This window comes from Hypomesus transpacificus, chromosome 22 (genome assembly GCF_021917145.1).
Source record: "Hypomesus transpacificus isolate Combined female chromosome 22, fHypTra1, whole genome shotgun sequence".
In the NCBI taxonomy this organism is placed as follows: domain Eukaryota; kingdom Metazoa; phylum Chordata; class Actinopteri; order Osmeriformes; family Osmeridae; genus Hypomesus; species Hypomesus transpacificus.
In genome coordinates, this window is record NC_061081.1 from 13,575,908 (window position 1) to 13,600,273 (window position 24,366).

Sequence of the window (24,366 nt, forward strand, 5' to 3'; positions counted from 1 at the left end):
TGAGTCATGGTTTGTTGTTTGTGTGATTGACATCGTGGGAGTCCTGACTCCTTAGTCAGGCAGCTTAGTCAGGCCCTGGGAGAGGCTGGACCTGGGTCTGCCCTGGGTCCTAAAACCCTCCATGTATCTCTGTGATCGTCTGGAATCAGACGAGGCATTCCAGAGTCTAGTTAACGCAGGGGTGTGTGTGTGGGGGGGGGAGGGGGGAGGGAGTGTGGCGTCTGTGGTGTGTGTGAGTTCCGCGGGGTGTGTGTGCGAGGTGGTGTGTGTTGTGGTTTGCAGGGAGTGTGTGGTGTTTTGCGGGCCCTGTGGGCTGCCTCCCCTTCATCTGTCTGACACACACACACACGCAGACACACACACACAGACAGACACACACACACAGACACACACACACACACACACAGACACACACACACACACAGACACACACACACACGCAGACACACACACACAGACAGACACACACACACAGACACAGACACACACACACACACACACACAGACACACACACACACACACACAGACACACACTCACACACAGACACACACACACACAGACACACACACACAGAGCCCAGTGCCTCCTGTGACAGAGCGGTCTCTGGCCCTTGTAAGTGAGTCCTTGGCCAGGTGTGGTCATGCCTGTCATAAGCGTGCCCTTCAGCTGATAAGGTCTGTTCTGTCGTCGTCCCCCCCCCCCACACACACACACACACCCACGTGGCCCTTGTTTGTGTCATGTCTCTGTGGACATGGCTGATGAGCTACCTGTGTTCCTCCCTCCCTCCCCCCTCCCCACCCCCTCCCCTGCCCGCCCCGCCCCATCTTCAACAGCTGTTGGTGAGCCTCCCTATCCTGCCCTCCCCCCCCCCCAGGAGGTCGGTCAACAGCCACACAAAGCTTTGAGGCCCCCACCCGTTCAAAGAGAGCCCGACGCCCTCCCCCACTGTTGTTACTAAACAAACAGAAGTGTCGGGGTATGAAACGACATGCTCAAAGACGGGGAACGATCGTGCCCGCTCGCCCGCCTGATCGTTCGCCCGCCTGCTTGCCCGCTTGCCCATCCGTCCGCTTGCTTGTTACGCTATCGGGTGACGGAGCAGAGCGGCGGCTATTTCGGCGATAACCCCTAGCCTTCAGGCTCGCCGATTCCGTCGAGAGAGAGGGAAGGAGAGAGGGAGAGAGGGAGAGAGGGAGAGAGAGAGAGAGAGGGGGGGGGGAGAGAGGGGCTCAATCCTGACTTTGACAACGTCGCCCTGGTCCCCAACGCAACAAGGTCGCATTAATTGGAGAAGGAAGTGCCGAGGATGCTTAGGGGGGAGGGGTCTGAGGGGGGGGGGGAAGGGGGTTTGGGGGGGGGGGGGGGGATCTGGTTTCTGGACTGCGGTGTTCTGGTTCCCGGTTCTAATCCAGCGTGGTATGTGTGGAGAGGTGTGTGTAGGGGGGGGGATCGTGTTAAGAGAGTCGCTCACTCCATGCTTCGTCTACCGCGGCCCCAACAGGACACGCTCTGGACGTGTGTGTGTGTGTGTCAAACCATGCTTTCATGTTTGGCACATAAGCACGGACACACACACTCCTACACACACACACACACACACACAACCCCATATCATGCTCCCTGTCAGACTATACCCAGAGGATATTATGTCTCTCTCAGCAGAGTTTGGAACAGCTGTCTCAAACCAGCATGACACTTACTTTGATGTCAATCAGGTGATTTCCCTACCATAAACACTGTCCAATATTCATTCCTCGTATCCGCAGAACGGCAAACAGACTCCACACTGAATAAACAGATTCCACTTAATGGATCCAGCGAGCCACGTACTGCACGTTTATATTTTCCCACTCTTTGGTGTGTCGGGTCTATCTGAGATCGCTCCCAACAGTGGTACAATTACTTTGCGCGTCTGTACATCATCAGTCTAACCCGCTTGTGGTGTTATCTACTGCAGGGGTGTGCATGTAGCTGGTGTGTCTATGCAAGGGTTATGAATACATCTGCTATTATCCATGCAGGGATTTCACACATAGCAGGCTCTATCTATGGCTCCATAACACAGCAAGGTGACTGGGCGATGGGAACTGACATACCTCCAGAGAGGGTCACCAGAGCCCCATAAATCACAGACCAGGAACAACAGTAGCAGGTCACCCAGGAGGACCTGTTAGAGACCAGCCCAGAGAGGCGGGGGGGGGGGGGGGATCGTGGAGCTAAACAGGGAAGGTTCGCTCACTGTGTGAACCCGGCCAGAGAAGCACTCTGTAATCCTCTGACGCCAGTATTGTTACAGCTGGATATCCTTTTCTAGCTACTATATATATACCCTGGCGCGGGCTGGAGCGGAGATATTGCTCTGCTGATTCACATTCCACGAGTTGTGATTGCGCCGAATTGCCATTACGCAACGTGCCACAGCAGCGGAACCATGTCTGTGCGGACTGAGAACGATCTGGTGTTTACCGATAGGTAGGGGTGCTCTGAAAGAAGCAGGGCTCCGGGAGATGTTGAGCTGGTGATCTGCGCGCAGGGACAGTGAGTGCTGCTCCACCCAGGATCCTCCTCGGGGGTTGTCTCTGTTCTCAGATGAAACAAACCCCCAGGATCATGAGAGGACGCAACCTTGAACTTTGCTTTATGAACGACACACCGCAGCATGTGCATGTAAATAAACATCCACACTGGACTGAGCTGGCTATGAAGGAGACCAGTGAAAAAGAAATATGGCGATAACCTAATCTCTTACCTTGACACTTCCAGTAGAGGGAAAGCAGTTTGCCGTGCTAATTAAATTTCAAGGACAGGAGATTTAGTGATTGACTTCTGGTTTGACGGGTGAACGTCGTTCAGAGCAGAGGCAGGTCTTCAGGTTGACGAGAAGCACCCTAGTAAATCAACTGAAGAGGTGGGTCCAGTGTTGGTCTAATTAGGCCGTGTAACAGGAGCTGGATGGCAGCCAAGCCGTCCGGGCGATGAGCTAGGTAATTGAGTAACAGAGAGCTAGCGTGTGGCGCCGCTCCTACACCTACTCTCCCCAGACAAACAATACACGGCGAAACACAAAACCCCTTTAATGGAATGTCACAGGGCTAATATTTAGACGTGGAGTTAAACCGCTGTAGTCGCAGGATTAAAGAGATCAGGCGTCGGCGTTGTTGAATACTACTACACATACGGTACTACAAAATACTTCAAATATACTACGTATATAACTAACATACGAAACATCCAGTAGGAGCAAATGTAGGATCTTGTTGGCTGGTTTGGTGGCTTTCTCATCCAAGGAGAATCCATCCACTCCAGCTATGTTTGTCCACAAGGTCAAAGGTGACTAGCTCTCCCACTGACCTGTGATAGTGGATCCACTGGCGTGTTAGGAGAACGAGGTCAGGTTCCACGCTGTGTGTGTGTCGGTTGGTGTGTGTGCGTGTGTGTGTGTGTGTGTGTGTGTGTGGGTGTGTGTGGGTGTGTGTGGGTGTGTGTGCGTGTGTGTGTGTGTGTGTGTGTGTGGGTGTGTGTGTGTGTGTGTGGGTGTGTGTGTGTGTGTGTGTGTGTGTGTGTGTGTGTGTGTGTGTGTGTGTGGGTGTGCATGTGTGTGTGTGTGTGTGCATGTGTGTGAGTGTGTGTGTGTGTGTGTGAGCTCCAGCCTGAAGCCAGCCCTGACCCAGCAGAGGAGTATCGGTAGCAAAGGGCCCAGCTGTCATGGAGAGCGTGACAGCAGCTGAACACACTGAGGTAGAGAGGAGCCGTGACCTGCCCTTACCCCTACCTGCCCTTACCCCTACCTGCCCTTACCCCTACCTGCCCTTACCCCTACCTGCCCTTACCCCGCAGCCTGTGCAGGGACACATGGATGGATGGACAGGTGGATGGATGGACAGTTAGACTGATGGATGATGGATGGACAGTTAGACTGATGGGTGATGGATGGACAGGTGGCTGGATGGACAGTTAGACTGATGGATGATGGATGGACAGGTGGATGGGTGGATGGATGATCGGTTAGACTTATGGGTGGATGGATGGACAGTTAGACTGATGGATGATGGATGGACAGTTAGACTGATGGATGATGGATGGACAGTTAGGCTGATGGATGATGGATGGACAGTTAGACTGATGGATGATGGATGGACAGTTAGACTGATGGATGATGGATGGACAGTTAGACTGATGGATGATGGATGGACAGTTAGGCTGATGGATGATGGATGGACAGTTAGACTGATGGATGATGGATGGACAGTTAGACTGATGGATGATGGATGGACAGTTAGACTGATGGATGATGGATGGACAGTTAGACTGATGGTTGATGGATGGACAGTTAGACTGATGGTTGATGGAGGCAAGGCCGTACACATCCCCCCCCAATATTCAAATCTGGTCAAAATGTTCCCCCTATTATATTGATATAATAATATAAATGTGCTACGCTACGACACGCAACCACGCACACTGTCCAAAATTATCATTAAAAAAAGGAATTCGCCCCCCCAATGTTGACTCCATGGCTACGGCCTTGGATGGATGGATCGAAGAATGGACGGAAGGATGAAGGGATGGATGGATGGAGAGGTAGATGGGTCGATGGATATTTGGACTGGATGGTAGATGGGTGAATGGATGGATGGACGGGTTGGATGGCTGGATAGCTGGAACTGACCACCAGAATGTTACCTTGGAACCCTCAAAGGATGTTCTGTGAACATTCTAGAAATTTTTGAGAGGTATGAGGGGGGGGGGGGGGGGACCTTCATTCTTGAGAGAGATAACTGGCAGACCCATTCTCTGTCTTGTACCTAGGTCAGCCAGAAGGGTCCACCCTGCAGCTCTCTGTTTAAACACATTCCTTTCTTCTGCACGTCAATGTTGTGCTTTCACCAGGGCACCGGTGTCACTACCACTCAGGCCCAGGGGTCGGGGACCAGGGGTCCGGGGCCCAGGGGTCCGGGGGCCAGGAGTCCGGGGCCAGGAGTCCGGGGCCAGAGACCAGGGACCAGGGACAGGCCTCTCTGGAGCAGTCCGCGTAATAAACCACACGAGGAGGGCGACCATTCTCCGTGCAATTTCTCTCCCAACTGAAGAAGCAACCTATTGCCCCCCGCGAAAAAAAAAGAAAAAAGAAGAAACTGTTTCAAAAGAGAAACGTGATCCGTGCCCACGACAAAAGGAATCTGCTTCAAGGGAATCATTACGGAGAGAGAGAGGCCTGCTTCTTCAGAGCAGGTGGGTTTTTTTTATCGTTATGGCCGGGGGGCTATAGACACCAAACTAGGGGGAGGCTAGGGGGCGTGGGAGGAGGGGACACCACAAGAAAGAGGTGCTGGACTTTGACACATGTTCCCACGCGTGCGTAGGGGGCTACGTCCCACCTGCTCTTTGGTCCGTGCTCAGGTTACCTGCCTGTCTGACGGGCCGCCCTCCCCTGCCCCTGCATTGTGCCATAACGCACACGGACGGGAGAAGAAAAGAGAGGAGAGAGGATGGTGAGAGGATGGTGGAGAGAGGATGGTGGAGAGAGGATGGTGGAGAGAGGATGATGGAAAGAGAATGGTGGAGAGAGGATGGTGGAGAGAGGATGATGGAGAGAGGATGATGGAGAGAGGATGGTGGAGAGAGGATGGTGGAGAGAGGATGGTGGAGAGAGGATGATGGAGAGAGGATGATGGAGAGAGGATGGTGGAGAGAGGATGATGGAGAGAGGATGGAGGAGAGAGGATGGAGGAGAGAGGATGGTGGAGAGAGGATGGTGGAGAGAGGATGGTGGAGAGAGGATGATGGAGAAAGGATGATGGAGAGAGGATGGTGGAAAGAGGATGGTGGAGAGAGGATGATGGAGAGAGGATGGTGGAGAGAGGATGGTGGAGAGAGGATGGTGAAGAGAGCATGGTGGAAAGAGGATGATGGAGAGGATGGTGGAGAGAGGATGATGGAGAGAGGATGGTGGAGACAGGATGATGGAGAGAGATGGAGGAGAGAGGATGGTGGAGAGAGGATGATGGAGAGAGGATGATGGAGAGAGGATGGTGGAGAGAGGATGGTGGAGAGAGGATGGAGGAGAGAGGATGGTGGAGAGAGGATGGTGGAGAGAGGATGATGGAGAGAGGATGGTGCAGAGAGGATGATGGAGAGAGGATGGTGGAGAGAGGATGATGGAGAGAGGATGATGGAGAGAGGATGGTGGAGAGAGGATGGTGGAGAGAGGATGGTTGAGAGAGGATGATGGAGAGAGGATGATGGAGAGAGGGTGGTGGAGAGAGGATGGTGGAGAGAGGATGGTGGAGAGAGGATGGTGGAGAGAGGATGGTGGAGAGAGGATGGTAGAGAGAGAGCGCGGGCCAGACAGTGGGAGCGAGGGTCTTGGAGGCCCATTGTTAGCGACGTGTCTTTTCTTATTTTAAAGCAGCGCTCAAGCGGGAGATAAAGACGATTGTATGGCCGCGCACCCCCCCAGGCCCCCACCCCACACATGCCTCCCATCGCGTTCCCCCGCACACGCCCCTGCTGCGAAGCCGAGACTGTCAGTGGGAGGGGGGAGGGAGGATGGGGGGGACAGGGGGGGGGATAACTTGATGATAGATGACTGAAACTCCCTTTATCCTTTTATGGCTCAGACAGAGAATTGGAGAGAAAGAATCACACACACACACACAATCACTCTCTCACACACACACACACACACACACACAATCACTCTCTCACACACACACACGGAACAATCAGAGATGAGTGATCCATGAACACACCACCTGTCCTCCTGTCTACTTCTCCTCTTCTCATCGTTTGTGTTTTCATCCCAGAGAAACTGTAACCCAGATTAGTGTACGTCAAAGTGATTCGATTTCAGGACGGCGCCTTTTTCTGCACAAAGCACACCACTTCTGCCGAGCCCATTGAACCTGCTGCTGTCACACCTGTGAGGCTGTCCATGTAAGTCATACCTCCAGGCTGAGTCAAGAGGGTACTGTTTCTGTCTGTGGGATATTAACCAATCAGCACCAACACTCACCCCAAGCCACCTGTAGGGAGGGACAGGAACGATTGGAGACCTGTTTACATGTAGCTTTTGTAGTAGTTGTAGAATCTGTTTATCATGAGTGAGAATCATCAGTCTGTTGAGCTAAGATGCTAAGAGGGTGTGCTTAGCGGTAATTCATTCCAAATGAGCAACAGCATCGATCGATGGTGATTGTTTGTCCCTGCTCGCGCTGTGCTTGTTATCAACACATGGGTTTGGAGATGTCCCAGTCCCCTCAGCAGGGTCCTGGTGGCTCACCAGGCTGGGCCCTGGTGGCCCTGGTGGCTCAGTCCCCTCACCAGGCTGGGCCCTGGTGGCCCTGGTGGCTCAGTCCCCTCACCAGGCTGGGCCCTGGTGGCCCTGGTGGCCCTGGTGGCTCACCAGGCTGGGCATGTGCTGTGTGGGCTGAGGCCTCGCCCTTAGAGGCCTGGGTTTGATTCCACCCTGGGTCATTTCTGCACATCTTTCCCTCTTTTTTGCTGCTGTCTGTCTTGAAAAAAGTTTGTTCTCATTTTTTGGTTGTTGATATTTTCCTATTGTTAATCTTTGTGTGTGCAAATTGGGCATTAATATCCACAAAAAAAATATTAACAATAGGAAAAGATCCCCCCCAAAAAATGGGAACAAACTTTTTGGAAGGCTATTTCAAAACAAAACACTTAAACTGAAATAGTGACGGAGAAAGAACGTGAGCCTGCACTGTAACATCACAAACATACTCTGGACCTACATGGGATCATGTTTGACGTGTAATTGATTGTGACAAGTGTATTACTTGAAACTAGAGCCCCCTGTATGGTGAGGTTAGGCGGTACGTGGAACGTATGCACAACAAGCTGAGAAACACTTTGAAATTTGATCTCATCACAGGTCAGAAAGGAAACACTCGACCCAACAACGCATGTCCCTTTACCCAGAGTGGTCTTGTAAATATATTAAGCTGTTTTTCAAAAGGATGTGTGTGTGTGTGTGTGTGTGTGAACGTAGTGTGTCTGTGTGTGTTTGCGGGTCTGTGTGTGTGTTTGTGTGTGTCTAAGTGTAAATGTGTGTTTGTGACGTGCATGTGGTGCCTGTGTTTAAAAATATGTGTCTGACTGGTGTTTAAGACTACATGTGAGCACAGGTACGTGTGCGTGTGCGTCTTTACAGCGACCACAACACTGGGGCCGTAACTCCTTCCAGAGCGCCAGGCTGAGCGAGCTGTCTGCCAGGCCCTCGGAGGTGACATGGGATCAAGAGCAGGCCAGGTGGGAGAGCTGAGCTGTCACGGGTCAAAGGTCAGAGACGCTGGAGCGGTCTCACACGTGTCGGGGCGTTATTTACAGCTGGAGAGGCCGCACACGGACCACCTACAAGCAGGGGGCAACAAGCTCTGCTTGCCTCCGAGCGCCACTAGGTGGGAGTAAACTATTTGTTCACGAGGTGGGAGTTATCATTTCTCCCACAGAGGGGAGACTGACTGGTTTGAGGGTGTGTGTGTGAGGTTGTGTGTGTGTCATGTATCAAAGCATGTGTATGCATAACTAGGCCTGTATTTGAAAAGGGTCCATAACCTTTTGGTTCCTGTTCAAGGCTGGTGGGGGGGGGGGGGGGGGGGGGGGCGGGGAGGGGGGGTCAAGGGTCAAAGTACGGCTAACAGAGATGGAATGTGTTTGAGTTGCCCAGAGCTATGAGTTCCAGATCCTAAATTTGTCACTCAAATACCTAAAATAGAACAAAACTCAATGTGCAATATGAGAATGCCATCTCCTGTTCCGGCTCCATGACTATCTTTAAGTGCTTGATATGCACCCAAGGCCAAAATTGTCTTACACAAATGTACTCCTAAAAAGTGGATCGTTTCTATATTTAGAGGGTACCTGGTCGGTGCTGAGTGTGATTACATATCACGACCACTAAGTGGCGCCCTCCTATAACGGAATGACACGGGATGGCACATTCCACACAAGCTGAAAGTATTGATGTAATTATTTTATTATATAGGCCATAATAAATACATACTGGTCGGTTGTACGTGTCACAGCAATTTATGAAAATCCTTATGTTCTCAGAAATAGGGCTTATGTATTTATTTATTTTTTTAGCTAACCTTGATGATAAATGTATTGTAACAGTAACTCGCTTGTCTGCTGGATTTAAATAGATAATTACCTTCAACCTCAGTTCCGCCCCCCCAAAACGTTTTGATTAGAGTAATTACGAAAAATTATTCGGACTAGTTTTATCATCACAACATTTTGACTCCAAGGTACCAAGTCAATGTATCAAAAGATGCTATAGATAGTTAACAAAACTCAATGATTGAAACGTTGAAAACCACCAGCAGGGCATCAAAAGCTGGCATCCGTTAAATATTCGGTTGACTATCACCCTTCACGTAAACAAAACGAGCCAACTGGACACTTGTTGAACGTTCCGAGGTTGCTGTTCCGTAATTAGGCCAATTATAGAGAATTTGACAAGGCAGTCTCCCACACTTGGTCTGTTGATCACCGTGACGCTTTAAAGATTAAGATTTAAGAGACACGCCCACGCAGACAACTCCCGCCGATTAGCTTCCCCCGGTCCCGGGACACGGGCGTGCCGAGGAGTCTTCTGCTGCTCAAACGCCCGTGCTCCTGCCTGATTGACAGCCGGCTCTTCCCTGGTTGTTAACCCGTACCTGCCTAATCTGGGTGGGATGTCCATTTAATCGTTGTGTGGTTCTGATATGTGCAAGAAATGGATGTGATCTTTAAACGAAAAACACGCCTGCCTTTTATTTTGTTGGTTTTCACATGCGCGTGGGCGATGACTTCTGCGATTAAACAGAGGACTTATGTCAGAGGTGGGTTTAATGTACGTTTAGGATGAAAATAAACTCTGATTACATGGGAAAGGCTTGAGCGATTTAAATGACAAAATGGGACGCGTGATTGTAGATTTCAACATGATAAAAAGGGGCAAAAGTATACAGAATTCTTTCCCTTCGGCTTGTGACTCATCTAGCTAGTGAGTTTGGCCCAAACTTTGCTGGGGGGTTGTAAACAAACAGAGAGCGGCCGGACGTTAACCCGTTGTTACGGTTCTCCAGAGCGACTCAGTCCGCCCCTGGACATCGAGCTGCAGACCATCAACTGCAGCGCGGTCCAGGTCCGGTGGCGGATACCGTGGAGGCACGTCAGCACGGTTACCGGCTACAAGGTAAGACTGACCAGCTCGTGTCACCGCGGTGTCACAGACGCTATAGGCATAATGCAAACCGATTTTAACATCTACGTTTTACGTGTTATTTATTTATCAAACGAGTTTATCCACAACTACAGTTTATATAGGCTGAGTAGACTACAGCAAATAACGAAGGATCAGAAGTGCAAAGTTCTAGTCAAGGAATGGCCTATACAATATCTACCAGCACAGAGCAAAATAACCACATCTCGGCAAGCAGGCAGACCAGGTAACTAACAGTCACAGGTGCTGTTATAACTGTTTACCACTACTCTTTCTGATAAGGCACCATGCCACGTCTGAATATGGAGACTATGTAACTCCACAACCATAGATGGAGAGAGAGAGAAAGATAGAGATAAAGAGAGATAGAGAGAATGTTCTCAAGGAGATTCTTGTCTTTTTCTGGCACCTGTGTTTCCAGTAGAATTGGGCTTCAGTCTTATTCCTCCTCCTCTCCCGTCGCATTTTAGTTTAGGAGATAACCTCATTGTCGACCCACCTGTAACTGACCTGTGAACCTTGAGATTTCCTGTACCTGACCCTACAGAGGCAGAGGTCATCTGTACCTGACCTATGAACCCAAAGGCTATGATATGATATGAGGGGGTGGGGGTGGGGGCAGGAGAAGGGTGTCTCAGTCTGGTGGGGGGGTAACTAACACTGGAGCAGTGCTAAAACAGACCATCAGAGAGTATCTCAGAAGTACAGGAGGCAGACTGGAGGAGTACCATCCAATCAGACAGGAAGCTCTCTCTGGAGAGAGGTGGACTGGAGGGTGAGAGGGGGGGGGGGAGGGTGAGGGGGGGTGAGGAAGAGGGGGAAAGAGAAGGTGTGAGAGTGACAGAGATAGAGAGATTTAGGAAGAGGGGGAGAGAGGGGGGAGGAAGAAAGGGGGATAGTGCGAAAGAAAAGAGAAAAACAGGGAGAAAGAGGTGGCAGTGACGGAAAGGGCGAGAGGATGAGACAAAAAGAGAGAGAGGGAGAGAGAGAGGGAGAGAGGGAGAGAGAGGGAGAGAGAGAGAGAGGGGGAGAGAGAGGGAGAGAGAGAGGGAGAGAGAAAGGGAGAGAGAGAGAGGGGGAAATGATACAGCCATCTTGCAAGTACTAGCAGCACCATGACGGTAATTCCTGTGGACAGGCGGGAGGTCTGGAGGTATTCTATGATAACAGCTGTTTGGTGTAATTATTCATGGCCTTTGTCTCATGTCCAGATCCTTCGTCCGTGTAATTCTGCCTTTCAAAGAGTAAGTGACAGTGGTATTGTTCGCTGTGACGTGGAAAGCAGCGTTTCTTACGACGGTTCGTTAAGCCGTCGTCATTCGTCCTCCATGGAAAAACAGGAACGCTTGTTTTGACACTGAGCTCGGCCCCTTCGCATCAGGGCTCGCGTCACATTGCTGAAGGATGAGCTAAGGGGAAACAAAACAGAGGCATCTGGGGCGTCCCGGGAGCTCACCCGATAAGTGTGTGTACTATGTAGGCTGAGGTAAATAGGCTGAGGCCTTACCTCAGTGGCCTGGGTTAGAGTCCGGCCTTGCCCCTGTGATTCATGTGTTTCCCTTCCTCTCTCTCTCTCTCTCTCTCTCTCTCTCTCTCTCTCTCTCTCTCTCTCTCTCTCTCTCTCTCTCTCTCTCTCTCTCTCTCTCTCTCTCTCTCTCTCTCTCTCTCTCTCTCTCTCTTCTCTCTCTCTCCACTTGAAAAATACAGTCCAATGAGGCATGAAACATTGTTCTCTCTGCTTGGGTCTCTTATACTGTGTTCATTTAGCAAAAGTGCTGTCATCCTAATCAACGTACATGGAAGTTTTGGAACCTGGTTGCTAATGCTTCACCTCTGAGCTAACCACCCATATCTTTACTTCCTAGCCTGCTTCCAGCCCTGGCGTAACCTTGACTATTGCTCCTCCAACGTTGGTCCCTAGTAAACGAACATGACACCATGAATGTTCTTCTTCCTTTATGGTTCCGCAGGTGTTCTACGCGGTCATGAAAAACGGGCGCCCTGCAGGTTCTGCCCTGGCCGTGAACGTTCCCCTGAGTTTGGACGTGTTGGCTGCGGTGAGTTCTAGAAGCACTGTCTTCTCTCTCTGCTTCGTGACGCGAGGCAACACAAAAAATATTGTTCGCTTTGTTTGGGGATGTACTTGCGCTGTAATGGTTTTCCGTTCACAGGTAAAGTTCGATGGACAAACAGCTGTTGTAAGTTTCAAGCTTCACTCTAACAGCTTTGGACTTCCAATTTTTGTTGACTTTCATTCATTATAATTAACGGATATCACTCTTGTGTGTGCTTTGTGGTTGTGGGTGCTGTGTTGTGTTGTGTTGCGGTGTGTGTATGCTGTATGTTGTGTGTGTGTGTGTCCTTCTGCCCGTGTCAGGATGTGGAGGTGGGTGGTCTGAGGCCGGGTACCCAGCATGTGTTCAGCGTGGGGGCGTACGGCTGGGCAGGGGAGGGGCGTGCCAGTGTGCCCCGCAGGATCAGAACCCTCAACCCAGGTCAGACACACCCCAATGTTCACCTCGTATGACTGTAAATATGTTACATACAGTTATACACATCATATGGAGTGTCAGCACCTTCACCCCCAGTTTTTCTTCTATTCTAATCTGTCCTGAATATCCATGATACAGTATATATACTGTATATATATATTATGAATGAAAATGTCATGTATCGTATTCTGTTCTATACTATTATTGATAAGAACTTGAGCTGTTCAGAAAAGCGGTTTCATCTCGATAAGGGAATGCGGTAATTCCCTATTGTAGTTGTGTGTTGGTGTTGCTGTGTTGTTGGTCTTCATGCCTTGCTACCCTGTGCAGCCATGCTGGTTCACTGCTGAAAGAAACGCACATTGAACTGGGAATAATAACCCCTGTCCTCCTGCCCCCTCCATCTCCCACCCCCCATCCCTCTCCCTCACCCCACCCTCTGACCCCCTCCTCCCCACCCCCCGTCCCTTCTATCTCTCCCTGGTCTTCTCCTCCTAACTCTCCCCCCCCCCCTCGCACCCCCTCTCCTCCGACCCCCCCCCCCCTCATCTCCCCTTGTCTCCTTTATTCCTTCCCTCATTTCCCTTGTCTCCTTTATCTCTCCCCCCCCTCCTCCCTCCCCCCAAACAGAGATCTGCATGCCCCCTGTTGCGCCCTCCCAGCCAAGGGTGGTCTCTGTGTCAGACACTGAGATTAAGTTGTCCTGGCAACCTGCCGAGAGGGAGGGCGGCCTGGCAGCCCTTCGCTTTCTCGTGTCTTACATCAGGTACGATCCACACGCTCCTGTGTCTGTGATGCAGCAGTGTGTCTGTGATCCAGCAGTGTGTCTGTGATGCAGCAGTGTGTCTGTGATCCAGCAGTGTGTCTTTGATGCAGCAGTGTGTCTGCGATCCAACAGTGTGTCTGCAGCGAGATATGTCTGGAGTTCTTGGTGCCAGTTACATGACCACACATCGGCTACCACTTCAGGTGTGCGTGTGTATGAGGTGGTTAGGGAGCCGGTATTCTAAATTTGTATGGATGTACTGGTCCCAGTGTGTAGAGAAGGGTTAAAAGATTCTTCCACACAGAGCTCAGGACTGAGGATATCTCCATGTCCCCTGTCGGCCACACACCAGGATCAAGGAGGGAAACCAGGATGTGCGTTTGTCCTTCAAACTGAAGTTCCCTCTGGGGCTTTCCCAGAATGTGCTTCTGCTCCAAAGCACCAAGAATGAATCCCACATGAATAAACTGCTTTCCTGTCTTGAATAGGAGGGGGGGGGGGGTTACAAGTGTGTTTCTGAATACCTAGAGAGAAAGAGAGGGTGAGTGAGGGAGGGGAGAGAGAGAGTTGGAGAGAGAGAATGAGTGAGAGAAAGAAAGAAATAGAGCAAGGGAGTGTGGGAGAGAGGGAATGAGTGAGAGAAAGAGAGGGTGTGAGGGGAGAGAGAAAGAGGGAGAGTGGGAGAGAGTGAATACGTGAGAGATAGAGAGGCATAGAGTGAAGGATATAAGGGGGTAAGGACAAAAAGAGTGAGTGAAAGAGAGGAAATGAGTGAAAGTGATTAAAAAGCGACCTACACAGCTTCAAGGCGTAAATGTTGCACCTTTATGCCGCCTCCCAGTTCTGTACAATATATATGAACACGGAACGGGGAGTCATTGTGGTACCGGCAGTAGCCCGACAGCAGAATCAGTCCCAGAGCCTTAAACGACATCTCTGTAAAAAGGGAGAGCCGACCTGAAAGGAACAACACACACTAGACACCGTCGCTCATAAATGACCTCTGAATCCAGATCGCCGGCCTACTCCCCCAGAGTGTGGCACCAAGCTGTGTGTGTGTTTGTCTTCATGTTCTTCAGACCAGGAGTGGACTCAGACTGGACCTCTGTTGAAGATTCAGTGGGCAGCAGCTCTGTGGTTGTGCCTGGTCTGGACCCAGACACCCAGTACCAGTTTGCTGTCCAGGCGGTCAACAGCTACGGCACTAGTCCTCTCAGCACCATCAGCCACCCAGCATGGACCCTCAGTAAGCATTCAGAGGGTTTTCCCTGTTACCTTTTGCCTAGTTAACGGCCGCATCATCCAGAATGTTCTTTCCTAGGGTCTCAGTATGAAGGCAGTGGCATTGTGGCTCTGGGTTACCCCGGCAACCACAACTTGTCTGAGGAGGAAGCGCGCGACTTTCACGGACTACGTCATAATGTTCCTCTTCGAGAGGTACAATAGTTCTTCACCTCACAATAGTTTTTTTTTCCCTACGATAAATATATATAAATGTGACATATTAATGTCTTCCAGACTGTTATCTACTCAAAAGAGACCAGCATAAGATCTCAACTCAGCTCCAAGACTCTCATCTCGGACGCCGGAGGAGAAGAAGAAAAAATCTCCCGGGATGTCAGAAAAACTACAACTCCCAGCAGGACTACAGTCACCGGCCCGATCCTCCTAGCCTCCTCGCCACATCCTGAAAGAGTCTCCCTAGTTTCCACCCCACCATCCAACTCCACCACCAGCCCTTCCTCACCTCCCTCCCCCCTGCTCCCCCATCCTCCCCCGCCCCCCGCCAGCGCTGGGGGCTGGAGGAGGGGACTCCACGACCTGACCTGCGAGGACACCGTGTGTCCGGCCCACAGCGTGTGTGTCGACGACTTCCAGAGCGGGGGGTCACGCTGCTACTGCGCCCTGGGTCTGGGGGGAAAGGCCTGTTCTGAGGGTGAGACTCTGCTGTCTATCTATCTGTCTATCTGCTATCTATCTCACCTGGTATAGCCTGGTGATCTATCTCAACTGGGATAGCCTGGTGATCTACCTCACCTGGTATAGCCTGATGATCTATCTCACCTGGTATAGCCTGGTCCAGGTGTATGGGCAGCCATAGGAATTGGTATAGCTGACTTATAGAGCATTTGATTGCAAGTCAAGATATAAATACCCCCTTTGGAGAAAAGCATCTGTTAAAATACATTATTATTGTTCCATTCTTGGTCCTCCAGTGGTGATGGCGAGCTATCCCAAGTTCCACGGCTTCTCCCACATAGCATTTGAACCTCTGAAGAAGTCCTACCACACGTTACAGATCACCCTGGACTTCAAGGTAGAACGAGCTGCCTGCTAAAGATGTGTTCTTCTACAGAGCTACTAGAAGGATCCTGAGGATACTGTGTGTGCGCGTGTGTGTGTGTGTGTGTGTGTGTGTGTGCGTGCGTGCGTGTGTGTGTGTCCTGCAGGCGGACTCTGACAGCGGGCTGCTACTGTTCTGTGGGGAGAGTGACCAGGGCGAGGGTGACTACGCCTCCCTGGCGCTCATCCATGGCAGGCTCCACTTCCGGTTCAACTGTGGCACCGGCAGCGGGCACATGGTGAGCGGGCGGCGTGTGACGCCGGGCCGGTGGCACACGGTGTCCATCGCCAGGGTGGGCGTCACGGGCTGGCTGAGGATGGACAATGACACGCCCGTCACAGGACGCTCACAGGTGAGGAGTCAGACGTGCAGGGGAGGAGTCAAACTCATAAGTGAGGAGTCAGACGTGCAGGGTCGGAATCAAGCAAGGAGTCAAACTCACAGGTGAGGAGTCAAACCCACAGGTGAGGATTCAAACTAATTTACTCATCTCTGACTCCTCCAGGGAGACTACACCAAGATCACCTTCCGAACCCCTCTCTATGTGGGTGGATCCCCCAATGTCTATTGGCTGATCAGGACCACGGGGACCAATCGTGGCTTCCAGGGGTGTATCCAGATGCTGAGCATCAACAACAGGATGATGGACATGAGGCCCTGGCCAATAGGATTGGCTCTGAGTGGAGCGGACGTGGGTGAGTTGGTTTTAGGTGTGTCCCACACATACACACACACACCCCCCCACACACACACACATACACACCATGCTACGTTGACTGGCGTGTGTGTGTGTGTGTGTACCTTGCAGGTGTGTGTAGTGCCAGTGTTTGTGCTGACGTCAGCTGTGCCAATGGAGGAACCTGCGTCACCAGCAGCACAGACGGCTATCTGTGTCTGTGCCCGCTCGGCTACAGGGGGCGGAGGTGCCAGGATAGTGTGTACCACACACACACACACACACTGTACATGACACACACACACAGAGTGACACACCCAGTCACACCCACACCGACCCTCTCTCTGGGCTTGGTCCCCTCAGGCTTCCTCCTGGTGGTCCCTCTCTTCAGAGCAGCCGTGCGCTCGTACGCTAGCGCCCCCTGGCCCCGGGGCCCCCGCTATTACCTGTCCTTCCAGGAGCTGGAGGTGGTGTTCCTGCCGACGGCCTCCGACGGCACGCTGCTCTACAGCCAGGACTCAGACACCAGGGACTTCCTGTCCGTCACTCTGGCGGGAGGCCACCCGGAGCTACGCTTCGACTGTGGCTCTGGGACTGCTGTGATCAGGTTAGCTCCGCCCTGGAGAGCCGCAACAGGTGCACGAAAGAGGTGCACACCCGAGACTAACGGTCCTCACGGTCAATTTTTGTGAACTCCTCTGCATTGTATTGACGTGTTACATTTTATTAATTTAGCAGATGATTTCATGTGACGCAAAAAAAAGTGCAGAAAAGTAAAGAAAGTAAAGCGGAAAATCAAGGTTCACATAGCTCTGACAGTATTTTGGTGTTTCCGTTATTAAACACTAGTTCAGTATGTGTATGGCAGAGCCTGACGATAGTAAACTGCTGTTTCTGGGCGTGTAGAAGTGAGGCGCCCGTCTCCCTGAACGAGTGGCACGAGCTGCGGGTGTGGAGGACTGGCAGAGCAGGCATCCTCCAGGTGGACAACCAGAGGCCTGCCCACGGCCTGGCAGAGGTAGGGACCTGATGACCACGGCATGGAACACACACACATGGAATACACACACATGGAACACACACACATGGAACACACACACATGGAACACACACACATGGAACACACACACATGGAATACACACACATGGAATACACAGACATGGAACACACACACATGGAACACAAACACACATGGAACACACACATGCAACACACACATGGAATACACACAGACATGGAACACACATGGAACACACACACATGGAATACACACACTCCTAGTGTGTAGTGGTTACTGTTAGCCTGCTTGACATAGTCCTACTCTGTACGGCTACCTGCCAGCCAGCTGTACAAACAGTGTAAACATATTGCTAACCAGCTGTACTAACTCCTAATGCATGATGAAGGGTACTGCCAGTGGGAGCCAACTGTGGCCACAACACCTTATATGTCATCGTGTGTGTGTGTGCGTGCCTATGCGTGTGTGTGTGTTGTCCTGCAGGGGGCGTTCACCCAAATCAGATGTGGGGGTCCGCTGTTCATTGGGGGGGTCCCTGACCACAGCAGCACTAAGATCCAGGCTGGACTCACTCAACCCTTCACTGGCAGCATTCAGAAGGTACAGCATAGCACATCATAGCATTGCATTGCATAGCACAGCACAGCACAGCACAGCACAGCATAGCATAGCATAGCATAGCATAGCATAGCATAGCATAGCATAGCATAGCATAGCATTGCATTGCATTGCACATCATAGCATCAGCATAGCATAGCATAGCATAGCACATCATAGCATAGCATTGCACATCATAGCATCAGCATAGCATGGCATAGCACAGTATATAATGAACACAAGATACAGGAGGCTACATACCGCATAGCAAAGTACAGCATCTTGTCGACAGGACAGTACAGGCCAGAGCAATACCTTGTCCGTATGACCTCTGGAGGTCACAGCAACTTACAGTAAAAATGACATCACCGTCGGTGTGCGAGCACATTCAGGCCAGAGGCCCGGCGCCCCGTGGTGTGTGTGTGTGTGACTCCTGCTGTCTCCGTCAGATCAGGGTGAACGGCCAGCGGCTGCGCCTGCCCCAGGACCTCTCAGCCGGGGTCAACCTGGACAACTCCCTGCACCCCTGCGTAGGAAACCCCTGTGTGAACGCAGGCTGGTGCCGGCCCCGAGGCCCTGGGTACGAGTGTGATTGCCCTCTGGGGCGGGCTGGGAAACACTGCCAGCAAGGTGACACGGCTGCCTTCCAATAAGCTCTACATTTCATTATAGATATACTGGTTCTACATGTATCTGTCGCTTACATCTTCCTCTTCTCTATCACGTCTCCTGTCTCTCCTCTCCCTCTCTTCTCCTCCTCTCTATCTCCTCTCCCTCCCTCTCTTCTCCTCCTCTCTATCTCCTCTCCCTCTCTCCTCCTTCCTCTCCCCTTTCCTGACCCTGCTCTGCAGAATGTGGGACATACTGCATGAACTGTGAGTTTGACTGCGCCTGTAGTAGTTAGTTGTCTAGTTAGTAGTACACTCTAACGCAGTGGTTCTCAACCCTGTCCTCAGGGACCCCCTGTCCTGCATGTTCAGGAATCTGAATCAGGTGTGTTGGAGCAGGGAACCATCTAAAACAAGCAGGACAGGGGGTCCCTGAGGACAGGGTTGAGAACCACTCCTCTAACGTATTTATAGTGTCTGAATGCTTTGGAGGATCTCTTCCTCCATCTAGTGACCAGTGTGAGTAAGTGCAGGTCTCACTCTCCAGTCACAGAGCCCACGGCATTGCCCCGGTTTATTGGCCGAAGCTACCTCACTTACGACAAGAAAGACATTTTAAGAAGGTGCTGTTTCTTTTGTTAATATACTTTGATAAACACCCCTAGATGCTTATTGATAATTTGACAGTGTCTTCCACTCTCACCCCCTCCCTCCCTCCGTCCCTCCCTCCCTCCTCTCCTCTCCCTCTCTCCTTCCCTCTCTCCTCTCCCTCCTTCTCTCCCTCCCTCTCTCCCTCCCTCCCTCTCTCCCTCTCTCCCTCCCTCTCTCCTCTCCCTCCTTCTCTCCCTCCCTCTCTCCCTCCCTCCCTCCTCTCCCTCTCTCCCTCTCTCCCTCCCTCCCTCTCTCCCTCCCTCCCTCTCCTCTCTCCCTCTCTCTCTCTCCCTCCCTCCCTCCCTCAGGGTGTCAGGCTACAGCACCAGTGTGTTCCTCCGCTTCAGGAGCTCCTCTCAGCATGGACTGTTGCTATGGCGAGGGCACATGCCTCTTAGGGTCAACACTGACTTCATGTCTCTGAGCTTGACGAGCGGGGCTCTCCTCTTCAGGTAGCCATGAGTGTGTGTCTTTGCATGTAATGTTTGTGTGTGTGTGTGTGTAACCGGGGTCTCTTCAACCTCCTATAGCTACAACCTGGGAAGTGGTGTTGCCACACTGATGGTGAATGGATCCTTCAGCGATGGCCAATGGCATTGGGTCAAAGCAGTCAGGTGACTTTTGTTACACTAATTACATTTCTGAGAGTTTGACCTTCGAGTCACTCGGTAATGAGAATTATCTATTCATGTACGCCACCAATTGTCAGTTAACAAAGATGATTTAACAAAGGGACTTCAGATGAAAACTGTATGGTAACCTGGGTAACCGTGCTAGGTCCATGACTGTGACAGTGAGTGAGGGGGATGGCTGATGTGTCCTAGTGAGCAGGGGTGGAACTGCTCTCTCCTGGTCCAGCTGACCAGTCTGATTGGAATTTGCTTTTATGACCCTCATCTCCCCCAGAGAAGGCCAGGTTGGGATGCTGACTGTGGACCAATCAGAGAGCAGCACTGGAAGGTCACCTGGCAACATGAGACAGCTCAACACCAACACCGATCTCTTCCTGGGTCAGTGTAGGGTGATGATGATGATGGTGGTGATGATGGTGGTGATGATGATGATGTTAATAAAGACGATGATTATGCTCCTGGTGTTTGGGCTTGTTCCAGGGGGAGTGAAGGAGCGAGGCGTGGATGCCCAGGGCGTGTACATGTGGGGGCTTATGGGCTGTGTGTCTCACCTCAGCCTCTCCCCAAACCACCACCTCTCCCTGCTGGAGGACTCAGCTAGAGGCCGGAACATCCACACCTGCGGAACCTGACTCCCCTGCCTCTCGTTTTCCCAGGGACTCTTTTACAGGTGGGACTGGACTGGAGGATGGGAATGTATTACAGAGAATCTCTCATAGTATTTATTTATTTTTAGACAGAACGACAAGCTTTCTTTTGTATGCAGACAAAGAAGTGGGAACTGGAGCGTGGAGCTCTTGGTCTTGGAGTGTGGTTTTGTAAGATATGTTTTTAGCTTTATGTTCATAGCTACAGTGCTCATCACAGTGTTGTTCACATTACATCACATATAGTATATGCTAGCTCATATTTATCTTAGTTTACAAACATGGTTTAACTTAGTTTACAAGTCACATTAACCCACTTATACCTTGTGTTATGTAAATTCACATTTCAATAGTGGACATACCCATTGATATATTGTTATGAATGAATATTAGTGTGATGCGTTGTGGATTGTGTGCATGGCTGTCAACGTGAACAGTACAACGTCGCAAGATGTGCCTTTCAATCGCTAAAATATTAATCTTTCATACCATATCGTACATATCTTTCCAGTCCCAATATTTCCAACTTCTAGGAATGCCAACTCATTTGTCATGGGTTGGGTTTTGGCTATTTCTTGGTTTATCTGTATCCCTCAAATGTGGGTGAGTTGTGCAGACCTGTCAAATTGTCTTCACCGCAGGGGGTCTGGTTGGCTACAAAGCCGCACTGAGACTGAAAGGTGCAGCATCTGTGACCGTGCTTGTGGCTGACAGACGGGCTCCCTACAGGGCAACTGTAGAACTGACTGACCCATCATGTGAAATGACCACTCACCACCTTCAAAAGAAAGGCGCTTTATAGCAGGGCAGATGCCATTGAAACATTGTAAGAAAAACTTGATTGCTGTCTGGAAATCATAAAGGTGATTGTCACTGCCATGTGTGTTCATTTTGTCTCTCCTACGCCCCCTGAAAGGCACCTATTCTTTGTTGTGTCAATAGATGGACTACAGGAGGTTATTTTGAGACCCTCCTGTCCTCTTTCTACCTCCTCGCAGAACTGCGTTGCTGGCTTAGTTACCTCAGATCTCAAATGAACAATTCAAGACGAAGGTGATGACAGATGAAGACAGTTGGAGAATTAGCTGTGCTGTCAGAAGGGGGCGCCGTCCTTTTCCGGGCCAATCAGAGAAGAGCTCAACGTTCGTATTTCGCTGAGATGGCTCACCCTCGTCAAGGTGTGTGAGATCTGTCATCTGGTCTCCTGAAGCTACAGGAAGGAGTCTCTCCAGATAATCCTCTGATGTAAATCAGCTAGCTAAGAGTTCGTCTTCATACCACATGTAGTGTCCTCTAATAAGTCACTTCCATCTGACGCCGTAGGAGTTTCCAATGATGAGTACAGTTTTGAGTGCTGACGACGGCGAGAAATCCTCTTTCAGGAATGCACAGTGTAGAAGACAACTTGTCACATGCCATGGGTGAAATACTTTAAATTCCAGTCAAAAAAAAGTCCCATTGATTTTTGTATTGGGAAGGCGTGTGACAGTAGGGAGGGAGGGAGGGAGGGAGGGAGGGAGGGAGGGAGGGAGGGAGGGAGGGAGGGAGGGAGGGAGGGAGGGAGGGAGGGAGGGAGGGAGGGATCACCAGGAAGAGGATAAGCTCCAGAGGATAAAAACATCCTGTAGGATGCTGGAACTTGGTGGACTCATTGATTGACTGGCTGACTAAATAATTGACTTACTGACTAAATAACTGGCTGACTGACTAAATAACTGACTAATTTAGCGTCTGACTGTCTGAGTAAATGACTGACTGACTGACTGACTGAGATGATCGCCATCTAAAACCACCCCATGAAACAGAGTTTTAGTCACCTTTTATTGTCACCTTTTGGTATCACCTTTTAGTATCACCTTTTAGTATCACCTTTTAGTGTCACCTTTTAGTATCACCTTTTAGTATCACCTTTTAGTGTCACCTTTTAGTATCACCTTTTAGTATCACCTTTTAGTATCACCTTTTAGTGTCACCTTTTAGTATCACCTTTTAGTATCACCTTTTATTGTCACCTTTTAGTATCACCTTTTATTGTCACCTTTTATTGCTCCTCCCAAGGTTTCTTCCATTTTTTCTCCCGGTGGGAGTTTTTCTGGGAGTTTTTCCTTGTCTTCCTTGAGGGTTTAGGTTGGTTGAGGGGCAGTTCTATGGGCGCATGTGAAGCCCTCTGTGACAAGCCCTCTGTGACAAAAATGTCACCTTTTAGTGTCACCTTTTAGTATCACCTTTTATTGTCACCTTTTAGTATCACCTTTTATTGTTATTTATTGTCCTCCTTAGGGGAAATTAGTTCTACAGCATGGCTGTTTAACACCACATACAGCAACAACGTCAATAATACATTAAAATACAAACTTAAAAACAGTAAAAACCACCCTTTCCTATTTTCATTTTGTAAATGTATAGCACATAGAACAAATGAAAATGTGAATCTATTTGACAAACAAACAGAGGGAACAGTCAACCTTGATGGCTGTTGAAGTTGTGAACAGCGCAGTCAGTCAAACTAGCCTTCAGCTCTGTGAGCTATGACCCACAGAAGCAGCTAGCCACTAAAACAGAACTGTCTCTACAACAAGGATAACATAAATACTCAGGCCTCGCAGCAGAATTGTTTTGGAAAACATCATAAATATGACAGCCTACAGTGTTGCATTTCCTACACAAGGCTCACTGAGTGTGTTTGTTCATCAGTGCACGGTATCAAAGCTGTGTCATGTTTCGTATCACGTGGTTTGCCTTTCTGTGGTGTCGGCAATGGGGCTATTTGGCTGGGCCCATTATCGAGGGAGGCAGTTTTGAAAGAATACCATCCGACTCTCTTTTTTTAAGCTCTTACTCATTTCCCAACCCTTGTTTCCCAATCCCTGTCTTTCTAAGTAGAGTCTTTGTTCTCCAGGATAATCCAACCTTGGTTTACCCCTTTTTCCCCTCACATTCGAGAAGGTCGTTTTCAATCGACTTAAGCCCACAAAACTCCAGATGTTGCCTATGTAACCGATGTGAATCGGTGAAACTCACTCTTCAGGTATGTAATGGGCCACCCTCGTCAATGAACAGCTAGCTTTTGTTTGGCGTAGCTGGTAGTGGTTGCGCTTGGCAGTCCAGAGGTGGCAGGTTCGACTCCCGTTGGCAGCGAACGACGGCCCTGGCGGAGCAAGAATACGTCCGTTGCATACCCGTTACACCTACGATCCCAAGGCTTGATTTAGCATGTACAGAACTCGTCCACAGTCACCTGCTTGGATCCTGACACATTTACCTAATGTCTCTTGGAGAGGAATCGTCTCTTACATTACAATTGTATTCATTTAGAAGACACTCTCATCCAAAGGAACTTACAATTAGTGCGTATGTAACAAATGTGAATCGGTAAAACTCACTCAAGTAAATAACCTGACCCGCGTCAATAAATAACTCGTTTTTTGTCGGCTTTGCTGATAGTGGTCGCACATGGCAAGTTAAGGGTGGCGTGTTCGACCCCAGCGAGTGGCAAACATCGCCTCTTAGACCTTGTGACAGAGCGTGGCCACGTCTGTTACACATGTAGAAAGCACGGCTGAAGATCAATGCTCAGAATTGTATAGTTCTATCTGCATTTTGCTGGTCGAGTCAAGAAACGGGCTGTATTTACCAGACACATCGCAAAGGAACCACATCTGAACCAATGAAGCCCACTTGTAGCGGAATCTCCA

The 24,366-nt window shown here is 50.3% G+C and overlaps 1 protein-coding gene across 1 annotated transcript; it reads left to right on the plus strand.

Moving 5' to 3' along the window:
• The first annotated feature begins 9,635 nt into the window (after positions 1-9,635).
• Positions 9,636-21,539, plus strand: LOC124484294 (pikachurin). Its single transcript, XM_047045163.1, has 24 exons — positions 9,636-9,856; positions 10,103-10,212; positions 12,210-12,296; positions 12,411-12,437; positions 12,617-12,734; positions 13,362-13,497; positions 14,577-14,743; positions 14,819-14,934; positions 15,016-15,433; positions 15,714-15,814; positions 15,948-16,193; positions 16,347-16,536; positions 16,650-16,775; positions 16,881-17,124; positions 17,424-17,535; positions 18,020-18,136; positions 18,583-18,763; positions 18,985-19,008; positions 19,289-19,364; positions 19,701-19,844; positions 19,923-20,006; positions 20,299-20,402; positions 20,505-20,694; positions 21,313-21,539. The coding sequence occupies exons 1-23, from the start codon at positions 9,751-9,753 to the stop codon at positions 20,654-20,656; spliced, it is 3,186 nt and encodes a 1,061-aa protein (XP_046901119.1). The 5' UTR covers positions 9,636-9,750; the 3' UTR covers positions 20,657-20,694; positions 21,313-21,539.
• The last annotated feature ends 2,827 nt before the right edge of the window (positions 21,540-24,366 follow it).

Excerpts from the sequence above, each read along its gene's own strand:
- LOC124484294 (XM_047045163.1), top strand. The coding sequence starts at position 9,751 with ATGGATGTGATCTTTAAACGAAAAACACGCCTGCCTTTTATTTTGTTG. Across the intron at positions 17,536-18,019 it reads CTGCCCACGGCCTGGCAGAG|GGGGCGTTCACCCAAATCAG; the intron begins GTAGGGACCTGA and ends GTTGTCCTGCAG. Across the intron at positions 18,137-18,582 it reads TCACTGGCAGCATTCAGAAG|ATCAGGGTGAACGGCCAGCG; the intron begins GTACAGCATAGC and ends TGTCTCCGTCAG.